Below are 26,101 nucleotides of genomic sequence, written 5' to 3' on the forward strand. Positions count from 1 at the left end.
TTTTTTTTTGTACGTGTCTGACTTCATTTCTTTCATTTATGGTTTAGTTTAAATATTGTTTATTTCACACAGATGGCTGTAGATTTTTATTTTATTTCCATTACTTTATTTATTTGATTTATTTCTATCCTTCAACCTAATATTCATTGGTGTTTTTTGACATTTTAGACTAACTAATTTAAAGGCAAATTAAAAAAAAAAATTGGTTGAATGAATGTGTATATGACTAATAACAAATAAAAATGCTTAAAGAAGAAATGAAAGAAAAAACAAACGTAATTGTTTAGATAAATTTTGACCCAAATCTTGTTAGTTAGTAATTCTAAGTACACAAAATAATAACTATCATTTGGAAATAGTTTGAGAAACCATTCTCCTCCAAACCAGCAGATGGCGACGAAGCTTCTCTACGTGGTTTCTCGATATCCAATTAAAACGGGGAATCTGCGTGACGTTTGCTCCTAGCTGCGCTTCCTGGTTACGGCATATCCAAGCTAGGCTATCAACTCGCTGGTTGTCTTCTCTCGGGTTTCCGCAGTTCGTCTTCCCCGCGGTGACAGACTGACATCAGATAGGACTTCCACCGCTAACCCTCCAGGATGTCTTTCCTGGAGAAGCCGGCCCCCGGCAGCCTGCTACTAGACGATACAGTGCCCCTGACGGCGATGATCGAAGCCAGCCAGAACCTGCAGTCCCATACGGTAAGTGTTAACCGAAAACCCCCGCCGGTTCACCGCTGACAGCCCGCGACTTCAACCGTAAAATCGTTGTTAATGTTTCCTCAGCATGACTCACTCATCGGTGCTGCTGTGGCTAAAAATATTAGTTTTCTGGATTTTTTTTTCTTACAAGGAGGCGTTTTTAAGTCGATGGCTATGTGACTAGTTCAATTATCGGACACGCTGGACAAGACTAGTTTCGTTTTAGTGTAGTTTCCCAGACTGTTGCTGTCACTGATTTTTGGTAAGCTTTTCTGCTGATTACAGTGGAGCACTGACACTGGTTGCCCCGCGAGGATCGCTTTCATTATTATGCGAGTCCCCGTTTTTCAGTTATATACCAAAGTCCTTTCAAATATTTTGCGTTTTTAGATTATTGTTGAAACAGCAACACTCGTTGGCTGATGGTTTGTTTTTGGTTTTTTGTTCTTAATGGGCTAATTTAATATTCGGCATGCAGTCACTCTGAGAAAACAACTCAACTATATTCTGTAGTTATTTTCTTCAGCTGCATATTTTTTTTAGTGCTGAAAAACAAAAATGTGATTTTTGACAAGTTAACTAGAGCAGATCAAAGTGAGCGTGGGTCTGTGTATATGTAAGCTGATAAAATGTGTGATTATTATTAAGCAACTGCTGAAATCCACAGAAACTGTAAAATTATGGGATTTTTCATTGGAGTTTGGGGCGGTGTCTGATGGCGTTAGAGGCCAAAGATTTAGAGGCAAAAAGCAATGCCCATGTTACGTTATATCAAAATGTGCAGCGTTACAATGAGAAGCGTTGGTGAATAAAGTAAACTTGGTGTCGTTGAACTGTGGCGGTTGTCCGATAATGGGTGCATGGCAGCCTGTTTGTTGTTGACAGTCCGGCTGCGATCAGCTGAGCTAGCCAGTTAGCTTAGCACGCTAATGTCAGCACTGTAAAACAGAATCATGTCTTCCACTGAAGGCACTAATACAGCTGGATGTGAGTATTAATCATTAACGTCCTGTTTCCACGTATTTATTTATATCTGTTAATCCACGGGGCTATTGTTTTTCCTCATTCTTCAGCCCACAGTGAGAATAAACAAAAATAAGCAGCTCTCTGTGCGTTTAAAGCTATGTTTTGCTCTTTGTGTGATGCCAGAACTGTCACAAGACCTTTCCAGAGTTTCCCAACATGTAAGCAGCTCCAGAATTAATGCAGCTCTGAGAGGACAGGCCTCTGGTTACTGCACTGTGCTCAGGCAGTAAAGTACTGCTAGTCATTCTGCTCTATCACCAATTACAAACAGCTGACTACACAGAAACAAACACTGATGGGCTCCAGTCTCTCACGGGGTTTCGTTTACAGTGATGTTTCCAACACTGCATTACAGGAGTGCATGCAATGGGAAGAAGCCATTAGATGCAGGGTTCTGTTTTAATTTAATTATTTAAATCATGTTTATGATGCACATCATAAAGTGTCAGTGTGCACTATGGAGGTTTATGGTCTCATTTGGCAGGTGTTACAGCACCTGACACAATCCAGTCAGTGCAACTGTTGTTGTTTTTTACATCTGCTGTTATAGACTCACTCTCTCCACCTCCATTCACTACTCTGAGTGTAATTCATTAGGGAAAAAAGAGACAAATCACCTCATAAACAAAGTTTTCACTCTTCTGTGGATATCTGAATAATTTCATTATGGTGAGCTCTTCTGGCAGGTAATGTGCAGGTGAAATTCTGATGTGGTAACAACCTTAATTCGAAGATTTGGGGAATTTAAAGACTTGCTGTAAAATTTCATAACAGCTTTTTTTCTGGATAAAATTCTGGGGTGATTAGGCATTATTGGTCTGCGAATACAACAGGCGCAGTGTTGTGTTAACTCCCTTAAAAGGAGTGTATTCATTTTATTGTTATTTTTGGCCATTAGATTAACAAAAATCTAATGGCTAAAAATGCTCATCTGTCATCCCTCTGGATGTCCTCTTTCACTGCATCCACGAATATTCTCTGTGCTCTTCTTTTACTTCAACCTGAGCTGCCCCTCTGGCAGTACCTATTTCTGTCCTTTTTTCTAGTCCTGTCCATCCTTGTTCCTCTGTCCCTCTCATTGAAAATCTGAGCATCTTAAACTTTGCTTCCGAAAGCTCTACTTCCTCTCTTTTTCTCAGTGGCTCCATCTCCAAACCACACATCATAGCAGATCTTAAAACCGTCTTGTAAATTTTCCCTTTCTCTCTTGCTGCTGTCTTTTTGTCACAAATTACCCTTGACACTTATCTCCACCAACTCCACCCTGCTTGCACTCTCTGCTTCACCTCTTGTGTGGATGATAGTAAACTCATCCACCTTCTACTGGCTTTCATTCCTCTTCTCTTTAATGCATACCTGCACCTCTCCAGACTCTCTTTCACCTGCTCCCTCCTCTCACTATAGATCACAGTGTCGTCTGCAAACATCATAGCCCGAATAAATCAAGTCAAGGTCGCTACAATGGTTCAGTGCACAAATTATAATTCAGTGCAGCTGTTGAATAATGAGAAATGTCAGTTTTCTTTTAGGGTATTTCCTCCTTTCATCATCTTACTTCTGCTAATGCGAATGCAAACTGACACGTGTTTGTTTGTTCTTCAACAGTGATCTGAAAACTTACTTTCGTCTTATTTTCGACGAAGATTTGTGATATAATTCAACATCACCTTGTTTTGTTATCCAATATGAGCAACAAAAACGAAAGTGAACGGAAACAGTAAAAAAGTAAAAGTTCTGCTTTTTGAAACGTATCCATGTAATATCTCAGAAAACTAGTATAAACACAATATTTGCTAGGCAAGAACAGGAAGTTCACATTCATCCTGACTGGTTTCTAAGATATACACATTTGGAAGCTGTACACGTCACTGAATATAAAACATTTTATAAAGACATCGACTAAGAAAACACATTTGGTTTTGTAGCAGTTGTGTATAAAACTCATTAGATAGTCTGGCCACCTCAGTGGACCTCATGTGAGTGACTTTACTTTATGAAACGAAAGGTTTTAAGAAAAGGTAAAAAGACAGCAGTTCAAAAGGTGAAAGAGGAGCTGAGTTTAGTGGCCTGAAGCTCCAAAATGTATTAACAAACATCAGCTGGACGGCGGTGATTTCAGGCCTTTAGCTGTTTATGAAGCTGCTCGGCTCACATGATTGATTGCACGATTACAGCAGAAATCTGAACCTCTGAAAGCTTGAAATAGACGGTGAGTGGACTGAGAGGATTAAAGAGGGGGAAATGCAGGGTTTACACGCTCGGTCCTGTTTTCATATTCGCGTCCATCGTTTCTGATGGTCAAGAAAATATTTTGCTCAGCAGCTTCATTGCAAAGATCTGTGACAAGGATGGCATGAGCAGGCAGATCCTCTGATGTGGATCATTTATGTGGAAATGAAACAGAAAGGGGATTCACCCAACATGTGTGAACTCCTTTAACGGTGCCTTTCCTGCGCAGCTGGCCTCGCTGCAAGAGTTGTTTGTTTTGTTGTTCAATTTGTTGTTCAATTTTGTTTTCTTTAAGTGTTTTTATTAATTTTTATTTACTGTTTACTACATTTGTGCAAGTGAGTGGATTTTAGTAACAATTTTGATCGTTAAAACATGAAACCTCATTAATCATTATCCTGCTTCCAATTTGGCTTTGGTGGAAACTTTTGTTTTTCACATTCACTCTTCACCTGGCCATCCATCTATACTATCCTAACCAATCCCCTTCCTTCCTTCCTTCCAACCTTCACCATGCACATCCATCTTTCTTTCCTTATTTTTCCCTTCCTGCCTTCCTCTCTTCCATCTATCCTCCTTTCTTTCAATTGTTATTTGTTTTCCATCCATCCACCTCCCTGCCTTCCTTCTTTCTTTGCCTTCCTTCCTTCCTTCCTTCCTTCCCCTTTTCCATCTTTCATTCCTTTCTTCCTCCATCTATCATCTATCCATTAATTTTGAATTCTTGCATCCTCCTTTCTTGCTTGCTTTCTTCCTTTTAGTGACTCTAAAAGGTTAATAAAACAATGGTTCTATTTTCTATTTTTTCTCTGTCTCTCAGGAGTACATCATCCGAGTCCAGAGGGGCGTGTCTTTAGACAACAGCTGGCAGGTAAATCTTCTAATAACAACCTCAAATTGGTCACCTGGAGAATCAATGGCCCAACATCCACAGTAGGCACATACTGTACTACAGCTGCCCTCACAAACGTTTAGATTGCGTTTGCTGTTTCATCCTGGTTTTTATTTGTTTCTGTGCATTTTTTCTCTCTGTTTGCTGATGTATCTGTTTTAGTCTTTAGCAGAAAATTGAAGTAAAATAAATGTGATTTAGAAGAGAAGTAATTGTTGCTATACTTCCCTGCCTGTGTGCTGTCTCCTGATAAACATAAAACATATCAGCACAGTAATGCTGTGAGGAACCTCAAGTCATCTTGGGCCGGATATTTACTTTAACCCATGCCTTAAACAAACTTGTAGGACTGCTGTGTCATGTGTACAAAATTGAAAAAAATAAAAAAAAAAACATCCCGTCTCAGAGTGACAAAGAAAACCTCATTTTGCATACGTTTGTTAACTCTAGGCTGAATTGCAGTAATTTTTTATTATCGTGTTCCTTTAAAATCTTCCTGGAAAGCCTCCAGCTGATCCAGAGACTAAAAAAAGAGAGAGCATATTTCTCCCACACTGGCTTCTCTTCATTGGCTCCCTGTTAAATCTAGATATGAATTTAAAATCCTTCTCACATACGAAGTGTTGACTAATCAGATCCTATATCTCTTAAAGACCTCAAAGTATCTTATTATCCCAGGAGAGCATTTGCATTTGCTCTCAGACTTCTGGTTTGCTTGTGGTTCCTAGAGTATTTAAAAGTAGAATGGGAGGCAGAGCCTTCAGCAAGTAAGGCCCCTTTTCTTTGGAACCCACTCCTAGTTTTGATTCTTTCTTACTTTCCTTCTGAAAAAGCTGATAGTTTGGCTGGATCAGGTGACCTTGGAGCATCCTTTAGGTACGCTGCTATAGGCTCAGACTGCTGGGGTAACTTCATGTGATGTACCGAACACCTCTTTATACTCCTGATTTGGTTCTTTCTGTGCTACTCTTCTGTCTTCTCTTTCCTGCTCAACTGGATCTACTGAAGCTCTCTTCCTGTTAAAAAGGGAGTTCTAAAAACATCCTTTGTTTACCATTAGTTCAGTTTTCTTTTTATGATTTTAATTCACAGCTTGCTGGAAATATCCACCCAAAATGTTTTTAGAAGAAGGCAGGATACATATGCTCACCTCACATTTTGCCTTCCAAAGTCAGCGTTTAAAGAATCTTAATGACCTGTAACGCTGCAGTCCTGACAGGTGTGTGTGTGTTTGTTGCAGGTGATTCGACGTTACAGTGACTTTGACGTTCTTAACAACAGCCTGATGGTGAGTTTCAGTCACGAACTGCATGACAGCGAATGAAGTATCACTGTGTTTCAGAGACTGACTCGGTATTTAGATCGTTTCATTGACGTTTGAGCAGTTTAAACATTGAATTCGTTATGCTGCTCGCATGAACGTCGTGGAAACGACACGCTTGGAGACATCACATAGCTCACAGTAGTCAGCTGTGGAAATAAGCAGCAGTAATATGTGAGAGACTACAAGTGCCTTTAGACACTCATACAGCCACTAAAACAGTGTTGCCCAATCTTCTTCCTGTGTGTGAAAGCTCAGAGACGGTTGGTTACGTCCGGTTCAAAACTCTGTTTACATTTGCCTGAAGCCTTGGCTGGTAGTATAAGAGGCTGGCAGTCATCTCTGCACTGATTCATTGTTATTAATGTGCAGGTGAAGTCTTAATTTTAGAAAGTATACAGAGACAAAATGCTACAGGTCTGCAGTGCACAACTACACACAGAGAGGAAATAAAAGCAATGGACAATAGTGGAAGTGCAAACACATACAGTAAATGGGTTTTATGGATGTAAAATTTACGTTAAATGTTTCTGTAATCTAGTGTTCCTCCATTTTCAGAGAAAGTAGAACAATGCTTAAATTCGGGAAACCTCAGTGTGCTCAGTCTGCAAAGCTTCTGCTGATCAGATTATGTTGTGGTTGCTTTTTTGGCTCTGCATATTTCTATGTTGCAATATACAGTGATGCAATACATATAAGAACATGAGCAGCAAATATTGGCACAGAGAGGAAGTTTGCCTTTCAAAGCTTTCTACCTGACAGGAACATAGACTGAGGAAAAGATAATTTCTATCTAATAATAACACTAAACACTTCAGTCAGTTATCATGTCTTCCTGAATGTAACAGTCAGTGGAGCTGGGTTGTATCTGACTGCTGAAGATATGGTTGTTACTTGTCTCAGAGTAAAAACATATAATTCCTGGATAACAGGAAGTTAAACGTTTTTCTGCTGAGGCTCTGCATGCTCATTTCCTCTCCATCGGTCTCACTCTGACCTTGACGTCCCATCAGCCCCCAGTCTTCAGTCAGCATGCAGAAGAACTGTGGAAAACACAGTGACTGATTTTTCTTTCACGTAGTGTTCCAATATACAGAAAAAACATCTGTTTAAGCCTGTTGATAAAAATATGAACCCTTTTCTCTGTCCTCCTCTTCAGGTGTGCGGCATCACCCTCCCTCTCCCTCCTAAGAAGCTCATTGGAAACATGGACCGGGAATTCATTGCAGAAAGGCAGAGAGGACTGCAAACTTATCTGGACACAATTACCCAGCATACTCTGCTTTGCAGCGCCCTCCCAGTCAAGAAGTTTCTGGACCCCAACAACTACTCTGCCAACTACACAGGTTTGCTTGCTCTGCGTTTACTGGATTTCACAAACGTCCGTAAGCTTGGCGATTCAGTGGATGCTTGGGACACATTCCTAAATGATCCTGTTAGCCCCCTCCTCTCAAATAAAACGTGAAACGGTTTCAGCTGATTTGATGCCAGAAGATGATTCGTGTTTAGCTGTAGACAGAAAACAGCTCGCAAAAGCTCTTTGGCCACCAACAACAAAGATGCTACACAGCCTTTATCTCACCTGTTTGATGGTGTTTAGCTGCATAAATGGTCCCATTAGGACCCAGGGTTAAGCAACAGAACAGAAACAGAAAATAGGACAGTATATAAAAAAAATGAATATTTTATTATTTTGTTTTCATATGCAGGTATGAACTACAAAAGTAAGGTTGGTTTCTAAAATGTGACTGATGGGACTTAAAGGTGCAATCATGTCGGTCTGGTTTGGAGATGCATGAAAGAGTCTTGTGACAGATACATTTTTGTAGTTTTTAACATATTCTGACTTTGGTGCGACAGAGTGATTCAAAAGAGACGAAATATGAGACATGTTGCTGTTTTTTTGTTGTTGTTTTTTAAAACTTTAGTCATCATGCGGTTAATGTGATAAGATCAGCAACACACAGTGAGTGAAGCAACATCCGTTACTTTACAATACAGCCGTTCATGATTCATAACGATTGGTTATTTATTGCATATGAAACAATGTTCTGTCATTGTTGATTTCTTTTGAAGATTCAGAAATCATCAGATTCTCTGAGTTCTCCCGCCCAGCTACCACCAGAAAAGCCAGAAACGCAAAAACGATAAACCCAAGATGATGTAACGCGTCAGTATCAGCTTAGGGGTCATGCACGTAAAAAACGAATACAAATAATAAAACACATTTAAAGCTTTATGAGCTCCAGGGTTCATATCAGATTTGTCTTAGTTGTGAGAGCTGTCGTGTCACCTGCTCATCATTCCCACTTTCTGATATACCAGGAAGCAGATGACATTAAACGGACTGTTAGGAGCAACTGTCACGTACAGTATTTGGGCAGCTGTGTCGATGTGGCTGGTGTTTTCACAGTGTGTGTATGATCACTACAGTATGAGGTTCTGGAAACACTGCAGCAGGAACTAAACACTGAATGGCACATCTAGATTGCAATCCTGCAAGATGCAGAACTTTACACAGCTGTAGTTGACATCAAAATTATATATGAGTTCAGAAGTAAAAGGAAGCAAATTTGTCATGGGTCTCTTCCCAGTTTATTTTCTGACTCCTCATATGAAGATTTGTTTGTTTTGGTATATTTCCCACAACGGCTGTTGTCTGAGAACTCATACTTGCAGCTGCCGTGAGCCCATACTCAGAGAGAATGTAATTTAAGGAGATTTTAGTTTCATTAAAGTGTACTGTGTGGCTCTCTTTCTCTCAGAAATTGCCCTGCAGCAGGTCTCCATGTTCTTCAGGTCAGACCCAAAGTGGGAGGTCCTGGAGCCTCTCAGAGACATGGGTAAGTTTAAGTCACATGACACTTTAAAAAGAAATCGGACTGATTCAGTTATAAAACATTAGTGAACAGAGTGCTGTGACTGCAGTGTTTAGAGCGTTGTTTTCCTTTCTAATTAAGATGATCATGGAGGGGTTGGTGGTGTTTGTTCAGACCTTCCATCCAGCTGCTGACATCTGTTATTGTCAATTTATGTTAATCCTCCTACACTTTTTCTTTTAGATTAAAATGCAGTGACTATGGGTTCGTGTCAGCCATTATTTGAATAAATTGAAGTCATTCATTTAATTTATTTTTTGATAAATAGGGAGTAAGCTCAGTGTAATTGAGGACTGACATGTTTTTTTCTTGTTTTGTTTTTCTGTATTTTCAAGTGTTTTATTCATTTTTGATTGTACAGCACTACGGTGCACCCTTGTTGTTTTTTAAATTGACTTAACTTGATCGCTTTAGCCTTTACAGCTGCAAATGTAATTATGAGAAAATGCTAACTGCTAAGAAGCTGGAGGAATTTTAGGGGGTGGCACAGAAGCTAAAAGCGTTTTTCTGCTAACGGTGACCGGCCAAACCAGCCAGTTAAGACTGAAGCAACAAAATCTGTGCAGCCTATGAGAGCGTAAAGCTGGATATGAATCCAGTGTTTTATTCGTGAGAGGAAGCCCGTGAAGGTGCCTGCAGTATACTAGACTAAATGTTTGACTCTTATTGGCTGAGTTACAGTTAAAGTGAGGCGCTGTTTTCTGTTTTTTTTTTTGTTGTTTTTTTTCCAGGCTGGAGGATCAGAAAGAAATATTTTTTAGTCAAAAACAAAGAGCAGACCAAAGAGAGGTACCTGCTGAGCTGGGTGAGTAAAACAGAAAGAATTCCTGTGACAATGAAAAATGATGAGTTAAAAAATATTGATTAAATATAAATGGTGGCTAAATATCATCTTTTGCCAAAAGCCTCTTCACTGCAGACAACTTGAAAGGCTTTGGAGCTCTTGCGGGCTCTTGTTTGATGAGTTATATTGTGGAAGCACTTATCATAAATATTTATTTTAATGGTTAACTGCATGTAAAGCTGCATGTATAGAATCGCCAATCAAATCATATGAAAACTGGTTTAAAAGTTTGCTAACTTTACCATAAATTACATTTTAAAAGCTTTTTGGAGAGATGAAGATTGTCACATCTCTCTGTGTTTGTAAGTCTGCTAAGGTGACTTTACAGCTCTTGACTTCTGGAAACTCTGATTTATGACTCGTGAGTTAAATCCTTCATATTTCAGTGTCTCAGCCTCCAAACTGATGGCAAGAATGTCAGAAATGCATTATTTAAATCTACATTAGATAGCACATGCTGTAATCACCGAAATATTTTGTTTTATAAGGTACTGGCAGAGTTCAGAAGACAGTACACAGAAGCAGTTTTCAAGAGATTAGCAAAAATATGTGGAAACAAGAAAAACTTTGCTCTTTTACATAAGACTTTTTTGGTAAAAATGTGACTATTAAGTGACATTTCTTCCCTCAAAAGCTCAGAAGACATCAAATGATTCATTAAAATTAGGTGATGTTATAGTATCACCCAGCAGGGTGGGATAACACATGTTTTTGTGTGTGTGTGTGTGTGTGTGTGTGTGTGTGTGTGTAGGTGGACCTGGGTCCTGATAAGTTCCTGTCAGACAAAGACCTGCAGTCAGCCATAAAGCTGTTGACCAGCCTGTCTGTACGTACGCACCACATATTTGTCCAAGAATTAGACAAAGCAATCTGTGACATCAGAGCTAGCTAGTGACGTACCTTAAATTCTTAGATCAATTTAGAAACTGTTAATTCTGATGAATTGTCAACTGACAATCCAGCTAAAGCTAACCAGCTTTGCACATAAGTGGCAAAGTTGACTTCACTATAAATGGTATAACAGACAAACACCTGATCAGAGTTGCATATGTTTCCATTTATAGCCTGTAAGTGATTAAACTCCTCTTCCTCGACAGATCCCATATCTCTGTCCACTGTTGTTCTCTAGCACCAGTGAGTCTTCAGCGCTGCTCATCCGGCCGTTCAGTGAGAAGGGCTCTCTGAGAGACCACATCTGTAAGGTAAACAGTCTGTGTGCTCGTGTTTCAGTGCTCCAGTCAAACTTTCAGATAGTCAAACAGCATCTGAACCAAAGAGAGGCGCCCTGAAATTTCAGCCTAATTTCATGAGTCGCAGTTGATGGAACCACTTATCTCTATATACACGTGGTTTATAGTTTTTTTGCACTATTCATATTTTCCCAGTAAGTCAAACTACAATGTGTAAAACCAACAAAAGACAAAGCACTGCTAGCAGTTATTAAATATTAACAATTATTAACCATAATCCCTCTACCAAAGTCAAAAAATGCAGTTTTGTCAGATTCTGCCTGCATTAAAATTGTGCCGGGAATAACACCTGACTTGCTTCCGCCCTACTCAAGACAACTCCTGTCAGTTGTGCTTAAAGTAGCGTTGGGTCTACGTTTTGCAGAAGCTGTGTCAAGCTACACGGAACAGGTGAGGGAGGCAGGAAGTCAGACGTAGGAACGACATGGAGAAACTCATTTAAACACCCCGAGTAGACTAAACACTCCTAAATGTCTTCCTGTGTGATATGAAGCCATAGCTGAGCAGCATCAGTTGTTAAATTTAAAATAAAACATCGCTGGTGTGCTTTTTACAGAATAACATTCATCATATTGGAACAAACAGGTTGCATTATGGGACTTTTATTGAATGAGGAAGGATTCCTGTGTGCGTTGCATTGGTGTGTTTCCTTAAAATAGGCTTGATCAAGCTGTGTTTGTCAAGTTGGTCAATAGTAGTTCAAACAAAAATCTTTCTTTGTCCAGGTGAAGCCCAGGGAGAGTTACCTGAAGAAGTACTGCAATCCAAAGAAGAGTCAGGGCCTCGAGCTCCCACACATAAAACTGTACGGCCGACAGATTTTGGAGGTACAGACACACATATACACACAGAGTCACATATACACACACACATATATATGTGTGTGTGTATACACACACACACACACACACACATATGTATGTGTGTGTATGTGTATGTATATATATATGTGTATATGTGTGTGTATATATATATATATATATGTGTGTATATATATATATATATATATATATATATATATATATATATATATATATATATATATATATATATATATATATATATATATATATATATATATATATATATATATATATATATATAGATATATATATATAAAACACACACACACACATATACTGTGTGACTATCTGTGTGTTTATATCCAGGGACTAAAGCTCCTCCATGACGCTGGTATATTTTTTGGTCACCTGCACACGTCTAACGTTCTTGTCGATGACGGCGTGTGTCGACTGATGGACGTGGAGAACGGCATGCTGGGAGTTCCCTCTGCACTGCGACCTGCCTTCACCCAGTTCAGGAAAATTAACGTATGTGCACACACTGACTCAGTTTGGATTAGCCTGATTAGTTGAGGCTAAAATAAGACCTAAACACAGAGATTCTTTTTATCATTGATGTAGTTAGTGTGACCTCTGAAATGATTTATTAAGAACTGAGAGACTAAATAAACTACGTGTGCCAGATGATCCACAAACTGTTGTTTGAAGGTTTGAGAGACAGAAACTGTTTGTGTGTTCACGCCAGACCACAGAGAGCATTGATGTCTTCTGCTTTGGACATTTACTGTACGAGATGACGTACGGCCGACCGCCAGACAGCGTGCCCATCGAGCAGTACCCCCCTGCCCCCTCCACAGCTGTGGGTCTGTAAATACACACACACACACACACACACACACACACACATCCTGTATTTTAATATGTAGAGACCGAATGTCTAAATGGAGCAATTGCAGTTTTATTGTTGCTGATCTTTGATGGTTTATTTTTCAGTGTCGGTGCTGCAGTCCATTCTGTCCACAGAAGCCTGTAAAAGCGGGATGCCAACAGTGTCGGCACTCATGCAGACGCCGTGAGTTCACCTCTTTTTAGTTTTTAAAGTAAAACACAGCTTGAAAGCCCTTGGGGAGTCTTTGTTATACCCAATTGCACATAGGAGCTTTTTTATTTATTTATGTATTTATTTATTTAAAGTTATGTCTACACAAACCCAAAAAAGGACTGTAAATGCATGTTCTCTCCTTGGCTGCAGAAATCTGCCAAATGTAAAGATTCACATAAATCAGCAGTTTGTCTGCGGACAGATGACCTTGTTTCAGTTTCTGTAAAATGAGGTTGTCTTACAGTATTGTTTCCCCACCATCAGCCCAGAGAACCAGGGCCTTCCTTCATCTGGCTTCTTGTCTCTGACTTGTTGACATTGTTAAACTTGTCAGGGGCCAAAGCTGGTATAGTTCTCAGGGTCCTCAAAAGCATGCAAGCCTGCCCTCTTTGGCACTGTGACATTTGCACATGAGTGGGAGAGGACTTTCCAGCTAAATTACTCCTAATTCAGTTACGCTTTTTCTGTGTGAAACAAACCTACAGTGGAGAGGATGAAAAGAACACTTTATAAGGCTTTTACACAGATTGTGTGATACGTGGCTTTTAATGCCTTTTATTTATTTATTTATTTTTAGATAATGAGGTAAGCATATGTTCAAATAATCCCTGTGAGACAAAGGTTCAGATGTCAGGCTGCTATAAACACTCAGTTTAAGACTGTTTTTAGCTTGACTGCCTGAAGGACTGATGAGCTCATGTAATGGCCACTGTCTGTTTGTCCTGTTACACCTGCTTACAACATTGGGATGAGATTAATTTGTGCTGACTGTTTCACCCTCTTTTACTTCTCAGTAGATTTTAATATCATTAGTTTTTGCAATACAGCCAACTAGTGACAACGAAGTGTTGTGCTGTGTTTTTGTACTTCACACATTACAATAGCCTTTGAATAGTCAGGGATTGTGAAGTGGGTGAGCTACTGCATCACTGACATTCTGGTTCTGCTCTTGGCTCTGTATGATGTCAGTGAGAGGAGGACATCCTCGTGTGGCCGCATCGGGTACACAGCTTTGTCTGTGAGAGCTAAAGCCTCAGCCACTGCCTGTTCAATTTTGTGTTTATGAGCGGCAGACAGTCACATAAAAGCTGAATAAAGAGAAGTGTAAGGTTTATTTTTCTGAGCCAAAGTTTTTGTTTTCCAGGCTTTTCAGCGATGTCCAGCTTCAACGTTCAGAAAAGCTCCAGATTAAGGTGAGAGGTTTAGTTTGACGTTATTGCCGTGAGTTTGTTCAACAACAAAGATGAAGAATAAAAATAAATAATATCTTAAATATCCTCCTCCAGGTCCCCGGCAGGCTGAAGGAAGCACTGAAAGCAGCAAAGGAGAGCCTGGAGAAAAGGCTGCTAGAGGAGCAGAGACTGGTGGGTCAACATTCTTCTGTCCTCCCACAGTACTTGAGCAATAATTTCTCTGCATTGCTGTTTGTTTCTTTTTCGTTTTTTTCTTTTTTTTTACGTTTGCGGTTTAGCTCAGGCTTAATGCTCCACAGATCACTGTATTTCCCATAATCCTTGATAATGTAGGTAGAATATTTCCAAGTCTGTCCACTCTGTCGGTAGACACAAAAAGAGGAAGTTTCTAGCTTAAGACAGCAACTTTGTAGAAACTTGCCTTGATTTGATTAACACAGACTGTTACGGGAACAAAGACTCTGTATTTTCCCCACCCTCCGTCACTTGCATTAAAAGCACACAGGAAAGTATGACCAGTATGAGTAAGAGGAAAGATTTAAGAGAGACCTGAAAAAGTGTGAATCTGTTCTTGATCAGTTTGGTCACAGTCATCCAGGCTGGATTTCACCAGAAGAGAAGAACATGGGGTAAAAAGCTGTGTGAGCAGCATTGTTAGTAAAGTTCAGCTAGTAGGCTGACATGTTGTGACATGAATCATACACCTGGTGTCTCTTAAATCACTGTAAACATTTTGGACTTTCTGTGTGAAACAAATAAGGTGAAATCAGTTTATGGCTATAGACTGTATATTAAAGATGGATGCGGCTTACAGATGCTTTAATGCCTCAAACCTGCACTATTTCTAACAGCCAGCAGGGGGGGATCTTTTTTTTCCTGATGAGTTTATAGAGTCGCTAGCTTCAAGTCTAAATGAACACAAGTTGATGTTCGAATGCTTGAGGCTTGAGCTTGAGGCTTCTAAGGTTTTGCCAGTGGATGATGTAATGTTGGCTATGTCCATCTGTTATATACAGTCAAGACTCAAAACTCTCGGGTGACCCAGAAAAACAAATTTATTCTGGTGTTATTCGCTTAATTTGTTCAAGAATATTCAGCGTCAGAAATACAGGATACACAGATCTACGAGCACGTCTAAGTGCAGTGTTACAGGGTGGCCAGTTTTTATGAGAAATTTCCTGATGTTGAAAATAACTTTCTGTATGACTGTCTGATTGCAGCTACACCAACACAGGAGGTTGACCAGAGCTCAGTCTCATCACTGCTCAGAGGAGGAGAAGAAGAAGAGAAAGATCCTGGCGAGGAAGGTCAGCACGCACCAGCAGCTCTAATTAAAGTTTAACACTTCCTCTGTGATGAAAACGGGTTGTTGTTTTCTGTCTGAAGTGAAATACATTTGATATACACAGCCTACAGATCGTTCCAGAATTAAACACACAGCTATGTTTTTATGTTTGCAGAAGTCCAGACATTCAGCTTATGAAAATGAAGAAGATGTCTCGGTCCGAAACAACAATAACTCTGGTAGGTCGCTGCTGTTAGAGACATTTCTTGGCACACGAGCGCCGCCGCCATCTGTTAATGAGATCAGGAAATTAGGACAGAGTATGTGAGGCTGGCTGTGATGGCACATGCAGCTTTCATCTGTTACTGTTAAAGAGACCATCAAACCTCTAACATGCCAGGAGATGTTAAAGTTTAAGGGTCACTCTCAAGTTAAAGATCATTAAAGGGGTTTCTTTGTCACGTCTTCAGGTTCTGGAGCTAGTTCCCCGCCCACATGCCCCTCCTCCCCCACTCCCCCATCAACCACAGGTACGTCTGTCAGACTGTCTTTACAGCTGTCACTTTAACTGCCTGTTTTTCTCCCACCTGTCTCTTGTTTTGGACATTGTCAGACAGACTGTGTCGGCCCCCCTGTGACGAGAACCTGCCAGGGCTGTGCTGTGACTCACATCAATAACAGTTTTCATCTGAAATTTGCGTGTTTGATTATAAAGACTAATCATTAACTTGAAATCTCTGTCTCTGTCTCTTCACCTCTTCTCTCATCGTGTGGTTTTCAGGCAGGTATCTGTCTCTGCAGTAGTAGTACATCTTATTGACTTTGTTTTGTCTCTAGGTAGGTGAATGCAGGGTGGGAAACCTGGATGTTTCATTTCATATTTTAAACTTTAAATCTGCCAAAATTTTGTATTTTTCTTACTGTTTAAAAAAAGAAAAATCTACGTGCTGTTTGTCGGTCCATCCCCAGTGGTATGAAACATTGATGTAGCCACAGTTTCATCATCGGAAAACTGAACCACAAGCTTCTGGGATGGTCTGTTTCACACAAACGGCACCAGTAACACACACAATGAAGAGGGTTAGTTTATAATGACTTGAAATAAGTTCAGCAGAAGCTGATCTGCTATAGCTTCCTGTGTCAGAGCACCTGTCAGTCAACACAGCCACGCCCAAAACTCCGTTATCAAGGTGGTTAAGCTTTTCATCCATCCATTCTCTTGCGCTTATCCTTAATATAAGATAAGCTATAAAATATATTTATCCCACTCAGATAGGAAGAAGGGAACTGTCCAAAACCAAAGCTGGATTCTGTACTGTGGGGATTGGAGCAGTTTCAAGAAGCATCTAGAGGACCTGCAGGTGTTTTCTTATCCTTCTATCTTACTGCAGATGGACATCTTGAAAAACAGCTTTATAGACATAGTGTAATTTTTTGTTTTAGTATTTTACTGTAGTTTTAATACTTCAGCCTCGTTTGAAAGAAAATGGGATGGACAGGCAGACAAAAGAAAACCATAAGACCTTCAAACACTTTGAGGAAGTTTCTTTAATTTTGGTACAAACCATAGACTGTAGTCAGAAGATGGACATAGCCTTTGGTATTCTCCATTTCTAAACTTGGCACACAGATTGTGCTTTTTTTTTTTTTTTTTACTTAATACCAAAGCGCTGGCGCTTTATGCCATCTAGATTTCTCTGCAATATATTTAATCTAAACTTGGTTCAAGACATGCATCTGTAAACTGTACATCATATAGAGCAGCAAGAAAAATATAAAATGTCACCAACTTACAAAACCTGCTGACACAAAGTCAACACCAGCTTCCTTCCCTGCTGTTAGTGTCTCCTCTCTGCTTTCCTCTCCCTTCTCCTCGTCCTGGTGATACTGTGTAAATGCTGATTGGTCCACTGAACAGATAACCGTCATCTCCTTCTCTCTCTCCTTCCTGTGCTGTCTCCACTGTAGAGCATGCTCCATTCTGACCGTGTCTTTGGGTAAAGTAAAAGATTCTGATGTCAATGATGATGAAGGTCTCCAGTGGGTTTTTTTTCTTTTCTTTTCTTTTTTTTTTTTAAAGCTGTTGTATACCCCAGTTCCTCGTTACAAGACCTGGTCACATTTATGAAAGCCGCTAATGAAGGAAAGAGATTGATTTAAACTGTTTGGTCTATTTGTAATCAGACTTTTATACTCATGTCCATTAATCCTTTATCTTTTTTTTTTTTACGCTGTCAAAAAGTCTTTGATTCAGAAACATCAGCAACGTTTGATCATTTCAAACCAAACTGCCAAACGGAGTTTATATAATCACTGTGTCTTATTGGCTAATCTTGCTCTCATAGGTTTGAGTCCTGAAATGAAGAATGAAAGAACTTGTTAATGGGGATGTATGCACATCTTTAAAAAAAACCTCACAATCTGCAATGATTTCCAAACATCACAGGCGGTCAAACTCCTTCCTGACTTAGACCGGCTGTTTTCATTGGAGATTGTGATTGGTCAGCTTTGCCTGGTCAGTCTGTTAGAGCACGTCTGTCTGTCTGTTTTGTTTGTTTTGTCTGATGGTTATTTGGTTAGGGTGAGGTGTCACTTTTTTTTCATCATCATCATTCCAACACTTTGTGAGGTGGTATTAGTTGAATTTTCTCTGTGCCATTAGCTGTAAAATGTCTTTTCATTTTACCCCCATAGCTTTTCCTCCCTGCCTTACACAGCTCTTCTGCAGATCACAAAAAACTATCATTTTATTTAAGGTTTTTCTGTATCCTTTTTTTTTTTTTTTTATATTACATATTCAGATAATTCTTCGTCCACAGCAATCTTAAAGAAACTAACTTTTGGATTAAATGGGTGTTTTTATTATGCATATATAACTGGCCAAAACCTCCTTCTTTAGGCCCAGCAATAAAAACATCTCATCAGTTTTATTTAAACCAAGTAAATAACTGTTCAGAGGGGCTTGAGGTTTCTCCAAACCACAGACGGTCTGAAAGGTCAAGTCAGTGCTGAAGACCCTTAAACCTGTCAAGGCCAGCAGGCGATTTGTGTGGTTGCAAAAAAAAAAAGAAAAAAAAAAAGGGCAGCTGTATGGATGTATACGGGGAAAATGGCTCTTTCCTGAGGAGTTAATGGGTTCAATTGGTAGTCTCGGGTCATACTGAATAAAACATGAAGTCCATTTTGTAAATTGTGATGATCATAATAGTCAGAAAGAACCATCATCTTCCTTTACTTGTCATCTCTGGCTTCTAAACACCAAAATGAATGAGAATCAGCTCAAGCCTTCGTAACCACACTAAAACAATGGGTGCCGCTGTGGCAGCGTGGTCAATTTTTAATTATTATTTTTTTATTTTTTTAGTATTATTGTTGTTGTTTTTTTAATTTATTTTTTATAATACTGTTTATGGTACAAACCTGTCGTCAGTTGGTCAGACGCAGTCTGTAGGAGGTGGCATTGTCAGTGATGACAGGTGCCATTAAAACTGATGTAAACTGTACGATTTTGTGATCAATTTTTAAAAAACAAACAACTTAACTTTAAACATTCCAGCTCATTACAGTAACAAACCTTTACAAAACCTAATAACTGAAACAATGTGACACTTAAATCGGGTGCACAACATGTGGTCACAGATTTCAGTTCAAATTTGTCGATTTAACCGTGAAATGTGGTCTCACTGAGAGTGTAGCTGTGGACGTTAACAGAAGAGTCATCTGAATATTACATGAAAAATCCCTGAAGGTCACTGTGGTTGCCAAACGTAATGAAAGTCATCTTGTCACACAGCTATCCTGGAGAAAAATCAGTCGCCACAAAAGGTTCTGCACTCGCTAAATTATTACAGTTGGATTTTTATGTTTAAAATAAAAAAATGTCACTGAAAATCTCATCCCCAAACACCCTGAGTGCACAGAACGGTTTCTCCAGGTCGGCTGCCATCTGTCAGACTGATGGATGTCCTTTCATTATGTCACGGATTATTCACTGTGGAGTTGGCGAACTCCAGTCGCGGCTATTGGCCTCCGCTTTACCCACATGTTAACGCTTCCCAGCATTTTGCTTCTTTGCCTGTAATCCCTGGCTTTCACGGAGCTTGGGGATGCAGAATGGCACAGCTGTAAGTGGCGTAACGGGTTTGAGTTCAATTCACCATCAGTTCAATGTTCAGGAAACAAAGGAATACGAGGCCAAAAAGTCCCAGAATGCACTGCTGTAAGAGTCGTCCAATCAGAGAGAGCTTGGAATTCTGTTGCTGTGGATGAAGTTGGAGGTTCTGGAACTTCAGCTGAGCATTCTAGAACTCTGATTTCATTCTGATAGAAGCTGGTACTGAAGTTCGTGAGTGCTGCTCTAATTGGAGCCGTTTGTATAGAGAAAAGGACAAAAGAGACCTCACTAACTACATGTGTATTAATTTTAAGAACCACTAGACTGTGTTTCTCACAAGTATTTGGGGAAAACATATCCGAGTAGTGTCAGGAATTGAGAGTTGTTCCACTGAAATTGATGATGGATTGAGTTCAGCCTGGTCATAGTGATATCTGAGATTGCTGCTTTCACAAAGATAAAGTCTCTCTGGAAACAGCGTCCATCTTTTCTTTAGACACATAAAATATCATCAAGACAGTATCTAAATAAAGCACATAAAATGCATTTATGAGATAGAAGTTATGTATTAACGGGTATAAATTAGAGCTGTGAGGCATGTGTTCCATTTGTGACACATAGGTATGTATATTTTAGATTAATTAATTCTTCCCAGTGATGTCTTTTGTAATCACACACCTAGAAAGACTTAAATTATGCTTCAAAGGTGGCAACGATTATAAAAGGTTTCCTTAAGTATCAAACTAATCCAATGATTCATGGATAAACTTTAAAGAGAACCTAATAACCAAAATGTGAACAGATACAGGCCAGTTAAGTGACCATAAATATCAAAAATCCCTTTGGTACTAAACATTTGTCACAGTTTACAAAAAAGAAATAAATACATTTGTACCTCCAGATGACTCAATTGAAAATTTTCTTTTGCTTATTAGAAATGAGCAAAATGACTATAAATTATCAAATAAGTACAAAGTCATGGATACCCAAACTTCAGTCTTACTGTGTTTCTTTGTGGAACTGGTTTACTTTCTGCCAGTGTTAAGTGTCTCCATTAAAACTGACAGTGGGCAGGTTAGTGTTCATGTGGAAATAATTAGGTGAAACATGATCATATGGAAGACCTTTCCTTGTTTAGCGTTCCAAGCTCTTTTAGATCCATAAAGTTTTTCAGGTTACTTCAGATCAGAACCAGATTCCAGAGCATCTTTGTGCAATCAGCTGCAGAGGAATGTTCCCTGAAACCTTTGTTTTCCCTCTAACACTTCCTCCTGTTTATGCTTCTGTCTCGTACTCAGGATCCCACACTGCTCCTGCCCCTCCACCTCCTCCACCGCCACCTCCTCCTCCCTTACAGGACTCATCCTCCTGTCCTCCTCCTCCTCTGTCCTCCTCTAATGGAGCGGGAGGAGGCCGTGCCGCCTTGCTGAGCTCCATCCAGACCTTCAGTAAGGGCAAACTGAAGAAAGCCGATACCATCGACCACAGCAAACCCATCGTGTGACCACGTCCACTGACACAATCTGTCCTCAATATGGCAACATGACCGACACACCAGTTCTGCACTGTGGTGAAGGCCCTCCCCCAAGATGTGAAAAAATCACTAACAAAAGATCCAAGTACAGTTTTTGTTTTTATTGCTGTTTCTGCTTCCCCCCCCCCCTCCTGCTTTTTTTAACTTTTAATGTATTGCTGTGGTTGGAGAGACTCGAGGACAGGTGGGGTAAAATGGCGACCCCTGTTTGCCCTTTGAAACATGCTGGACAATCTTAGGCACCTTAAGGTTTTGTCTTTTCTGGTTACTTTTCCTTAAAAGACAGACAACGGATAAAAACCGGGAAACTGAATCGGGTGAGCTTTTCTTCTGGCTGATCTGCGGACAGCCAGCTGGCTTAATTTTTGTTCTTTGTGCTTGTAAAAGTAGCACTTAAAAATGTGTGAGAAGAAATTGTGGAGCAACCATGGATTCCTGCCCCCTGCTCGATGGTGAAGTTGCATTTTGTGGATATAGGACTCTTAATTTCAGTACTTCGATGGTGTCAGAGTGCTTCACCAGTCCTGAGTATGGAGTAGACCAAACTTTCCTTTTAAATCATCTCTGACTTTTTAACATGTAGCCTACAGGCTCCGCTGAGGCAGTTTCTTCACAACTGAGCTGCAAAACACACCTACAGGTCGTCTCTGTCTGTAATTAACTCATCGTCATGCCGTGTATTGAATTAAAACAAAATACCAATGCAGTGCATTGCGTTCAAGAAAAAGTCAACTTCCTGAATTGAGAGTTTGAAAGCAGAAAAAAAGTTTATTTGCTTCTTATTGATCTGCAGATATTTTTCGGTTGAGTATCAAACATCACATTGAAATTACAGACAGAAATGTGTTTGTTGCAGCACAAAACAGTGGAGGTTTAACCGGCGCTCTGCTCATTGGTCTGTTTCTCTGCATTGCATTTCCCCCAGTTGTCTCCACAGTTCTTCAGACTGTACCCTCTCTCTCACGAGCTCTATAAGCATGAAACAATCCCAGTTTAGATTGATTCTGAACATCTTTATCTCCTTTTTTTCCCCTTCTTTTGGACCAAACGGGCGCAATATTTTGCACGAGGCAGAGCACAAAACGAAGAGCAGCTAAATGAATAGGAAGCTACAAACTACACTATGTGTGTTTTCATCCAGCTGTTTGTTTGTGCACACTTATTTGATGATGGCATGAGGTGCAATGAGAGGTTTAGGAGAAATAACCCCCCCAGAAATAAGAGGTGGGAAAGTATAATGGAGGGAGATGTGATGTACAGTGTTTAATAAATTTATTAGACCACCTGTTATAAAAGAAAAACCATTAGATTAGAGGTATATCATTATTTATGAGGCAAACTGAATTCATCTTTTTACAGCCAAATGTGAGCCGGCACTCTGGAGTGCTGTGAGTGGAAGTCAGAAATAAATCAATCAACATTCAACCACAAGCTTTTCTGTTCAGAAATGCATGTAAATGACTCTAATTTGGCATCTTAATCAAAATATATCATGCTTTAATTTTGTTCTTGTAAAACAGTAAATTTTCAAGTTCATGGATAACAAAAACAAGTATATTTTATATTTTAGCATTAGAAATATTTTGATTCAAAAACTTGCACATTCTGCTACAGAAATGAATAAAAGAACAAATTTGTTAATTACCAATACTGATTACTTATGCAGCTGTGGCATAATCCTTATGCTGGGAGGTGGACTAATAAATTTAGGCGCTGTCACGCAAGTAACATCTGTGTGAGGAAAATAAGGTTTGATTGTGTGCATCCCAGCTCCTTTCACTCACAGTTGATGAAAACAGTTTCCCAGAATTCTCCTTAGGTCTGCACTACAGTTGGATTAAAGGGAAATGAACAATAACATTAATGTTCTCACCTGGTATCCTCACAGTCTCTCATTTTAGTGCAGCATGAATTTAAAATTAGCCGCCTGCTGTTGAGGTTTATCGTACATCATTGCGTCTGTGCTGCCCCGCATCAGAGCAACTTGGATGCACAGCGACGAGCAGCTCGGCTTCTGATTGTGTGCAGGGTCTTAAATTAATCTCACATCACATTTTCTCCTGACCTCAAGTAAATCCTCAATTTTTTTTACCTGATTTTAGTCAGTCTCTTCACGTCACTGACCAGAGTCCAGATCATTTCTAATAATCCTTCATTTCACAAGTAAACTACAGATAATGCGTTGACATCAACATTACAACATTACATGTACTTCTCGGAATAGTTAACCTAATGCCACAAACTATGGAAGTTTGATTGAACCAAGGCTTTAGATGATCTGTAACCGGTTCATTATTGTCCTGAGTGTATTTGGGAAGATTATTCTTGCTCATATAACTGTTTCTTTCCAAGCATGCAGTGCTGTGTAACATTAAACACAAATAACATTCAGCACTAAAGTTTTGTGGATGAAGTGCAGCCCCATAGAGCTCAGCTCACTTTCAGGATTAACTTCAGACCTTGGTTTCTGATTTTGATTCTTTAACATTTGTTTTTTCCTCTGTTTTAATGTTTGTGTCCAGACTTTTGTTTGTTTTTATTGTGCCATACCCATTTGGGTGATAGTGCCTAAAGAAATCTGAATGTTTTTTGTTATTGTACATGACAGTATGTCACATGGAGCTCATCGGTTTGTGTATGGTAGTATGCCAACGCTTCAGCATGTGGCTTAGAGTGGTTAGCAATTAACAATAGTCCACGTGTCTGTATAATTATTAAGCATTACCGAGTCATGATGTTATCAGATTATTTGTCCTTTCTGACAGCAGAAAACCCAAAAATATTCAGTCTGCAGTGAAAGAAAGCATTTGAGAGCAGATAATGCTGACTCACTACTTTTCAAAATTCTTGGCCGATAAGTTCTGTGCTTTAGATCCATTTCTGTCCAATCATCATGAAGGTCATCAGCTTTTTTAAGTCTAAGTCTGCTGATGATACAAAACCAAAATTTTGCATATTTGATTCAAAAGAGGCAGACTGATTGGCCCTGTGCTGAGTTAAACTAACAGGGCTACAACCTGATTTCAATTTACTGGACAGATTTGTGGTAAAACCTTTGTAAATCTGCAACAGAAAACACAACAGGTGAATAATTATGCCTTTAAATTACATGCAACGTTTACAGCTGTCACCACAGGGCAGACAGGACCCACTGTGTGCGACAGAAACTGTGGCCACCTGTGGTGATTTATTCCTGATCACCCAACTTGTGTGCTGAAGCGTTGGTGGCTGAATCTGGAGCTCAGGTGAATCCTGTAACCTAAAGACTCTTTAAAAACCAAGTTTTTAGCCCTTCGATGACAGCTCAGTGCTCAAATAATTTACTTTCATCATTCAGTGCAATCAGCCCAGTGTGAATGCTCATTACGTTTAACCAGAATGTGTCTCTGCAGCACTTTAGAGGGGTGGAAGCCCGGTCCACAGGGATGTTTGTTAATAAAAATAATCCAAGGCAGCGAATTCTCTCTAATCTCCTGAGGAGTGTATTAATGCAGCTGGAAGAGGACCCCCTCATCATCAGCAAACGTGAAATGGATTTGGCATCCCTGCTGTGATAAATAATACTTGTATCAAATGAATAAACATTTGGGGGAAAAAAAGTTTCCTGTTTATTTCCACACGTTTGTTACAGTTGTGATGAACAGTTGAAGATGGAAAAGGCATGATGTGACATCTTATATGGAAGCTTATCAAAAAGTTGAAAGGTTTGCTCAGGGAGGGATTCTTACAGGCTTTATGGAAGCATAAAGAGTAGTGATGTAGCCAGAGCTGCCTGACAAAGAACAGTTCCCTGAACACAGAGGAAGGGTAGGTTTTATAGAGGATCAACTATGCGCACGTGTCTCCAACTGACCTGAATGTTTGGCCCTTCCCATCTGCTTCTGTTTGGAAATAAACTGATGAGGTAGGTAAGCAGACCACAACATTGCTAAAAACCCAATATTACTTGGCCCTGCATATAAAACATATGAATATATAATATTTTTCTTGTTTGAGTCCAGGAAAGTAATATCGCTCCCTCTTTGGTGTCCAGAGCCTTTACTCAGGGGCTCTGCCCACATCATGAAAAGTGGCAAGAGTGAGACAAGAAGAATAAAGAAGCCTTGGCAACAGGCATAGACCAAAATGAGGCATCCATCCCTCCGTAACACTGACACAGCTACATCATCAACTGTTTTGTTATAGCTATGTTATAACTATTAACTCTATTTTGTGGTCTCAGGTGTAACAGTGTTAATTGCATTTTTTATATTTATGGTCACTTTTAATTCACATCGTGACGCAATGTTCAAGGTGAAATGAACTCAAGGTTGGATTATTTTAATGTTTGAATTAAAAGTTGTTTAAAGCATCTTCCACCTACCTTTATTTGTATATCCCAGGTTTGGCCACACCTCTTCTATATATGAAGCTAAAAAGACTTGTGCAAAGCATACACCTTTGCATCTCTTAGTTATAGCCTCCTGTCTCCTCTCAGCACAGAAATTAGTACTGAGACTGATTTTGATGTTGGAGGACAGGCAACATCAAATAAATATGCACGTATATATGACTTCTATTTGCTATTACGTGATATGTGTGTGACAAATAAACGGATCTGGAATCTTAAAACAAGCACTAATTTGATAAATACCAGTAAAGTTAACCTTCAATATATAATCACATATGTCATACATAATCATACAATCATACATAATGTGTGTGTGTGTTATAAATGTTACAAGTTCAACTCATGTTTTCACTCATTTTCTATGATGATATCTGGTAAACTGACAGTCCAGAGCTTGATCGAAATGAGGATTGGAAACATATTTCTTAATGGATATGAAAACGTTTGGAAATTAAACTTGCAGTCAAACATAATACAAATAAAAATTCTATTGTGGTATACTAGAAAAATACCCCCCCCCCCCCCCCCCCCTCACAAA

At 39.5% G+C, this 26,101-nt stretch overlaps 1 protein-coding gene across 2 annotated transcripts; it reads left to right on the forward strand.

Moving 5' to 3' along the window:
* The first annotated feature begins 452 nt into the window (after positions 1-452).
* On the forward strand, positions 453-25,526 carry pxk (PX domain containing serine/threonine kinase). Of its 2 annotated transcripts, XM_084929089.1 has the most exons (19): positions 453-701; positions 4,777-4,827; positions 6,089-6,136; positions 7,329-7,515; positions 8,935-9,012; positions 9,780-9,853; positions 10,644-10,718; positions 10,990-11,094; positions 11,868-11,969; positions 12,312-12,473; positions 12,691-12,808; positions 12,939-13,017; positions 14,192-14,240; positions 14,334-14,411; positions 15,461-15,547; positions 15,701-15,764; positions 15,996-16,055; positions 17,494-17,522; positions 20,938-21,027. In XM_084929089.1, the coding sequence occupies exons 1-18, from the start codon at positions 600-602 to the stop codon at positions 17,508-17,510; spliced, it is 1,536 nt and encodes a 511-aa protein (XP_084785215.1). In that variant the 5' UTR covers positions 453-599; the 3' UTR covers positions 17,511-17,522; positions 20,938-21,027. The 2 variants fall into 2 exon arrangements, with proteins under 2 accessions (XP_084785215.1, XP_084785214.1); XM_084929088.1 differs by lacking the exon at positions 17,494-17,522 and having other exon boundaries at positions 20,938-25,526.
* The last annotated feature ends 575 nt before the right edge of the window (positions 25,527-26,101 follow it).

The sequence above is a fragment of the Perissodus microlepis genome, chromosome 5 (genome assembly GCF_051167445.1).
Source record: "Perissodus microlepis isolate ML-2025 ecotype Zambia chromosome 5, ASM5116744v1, whole genome shotgun sequence".
NCBI lineage: Eukaryota > Metazoa > Chordata > Actinopteri > Cichliformes > Cichlidae > Perissodus > Perissodus microlepis.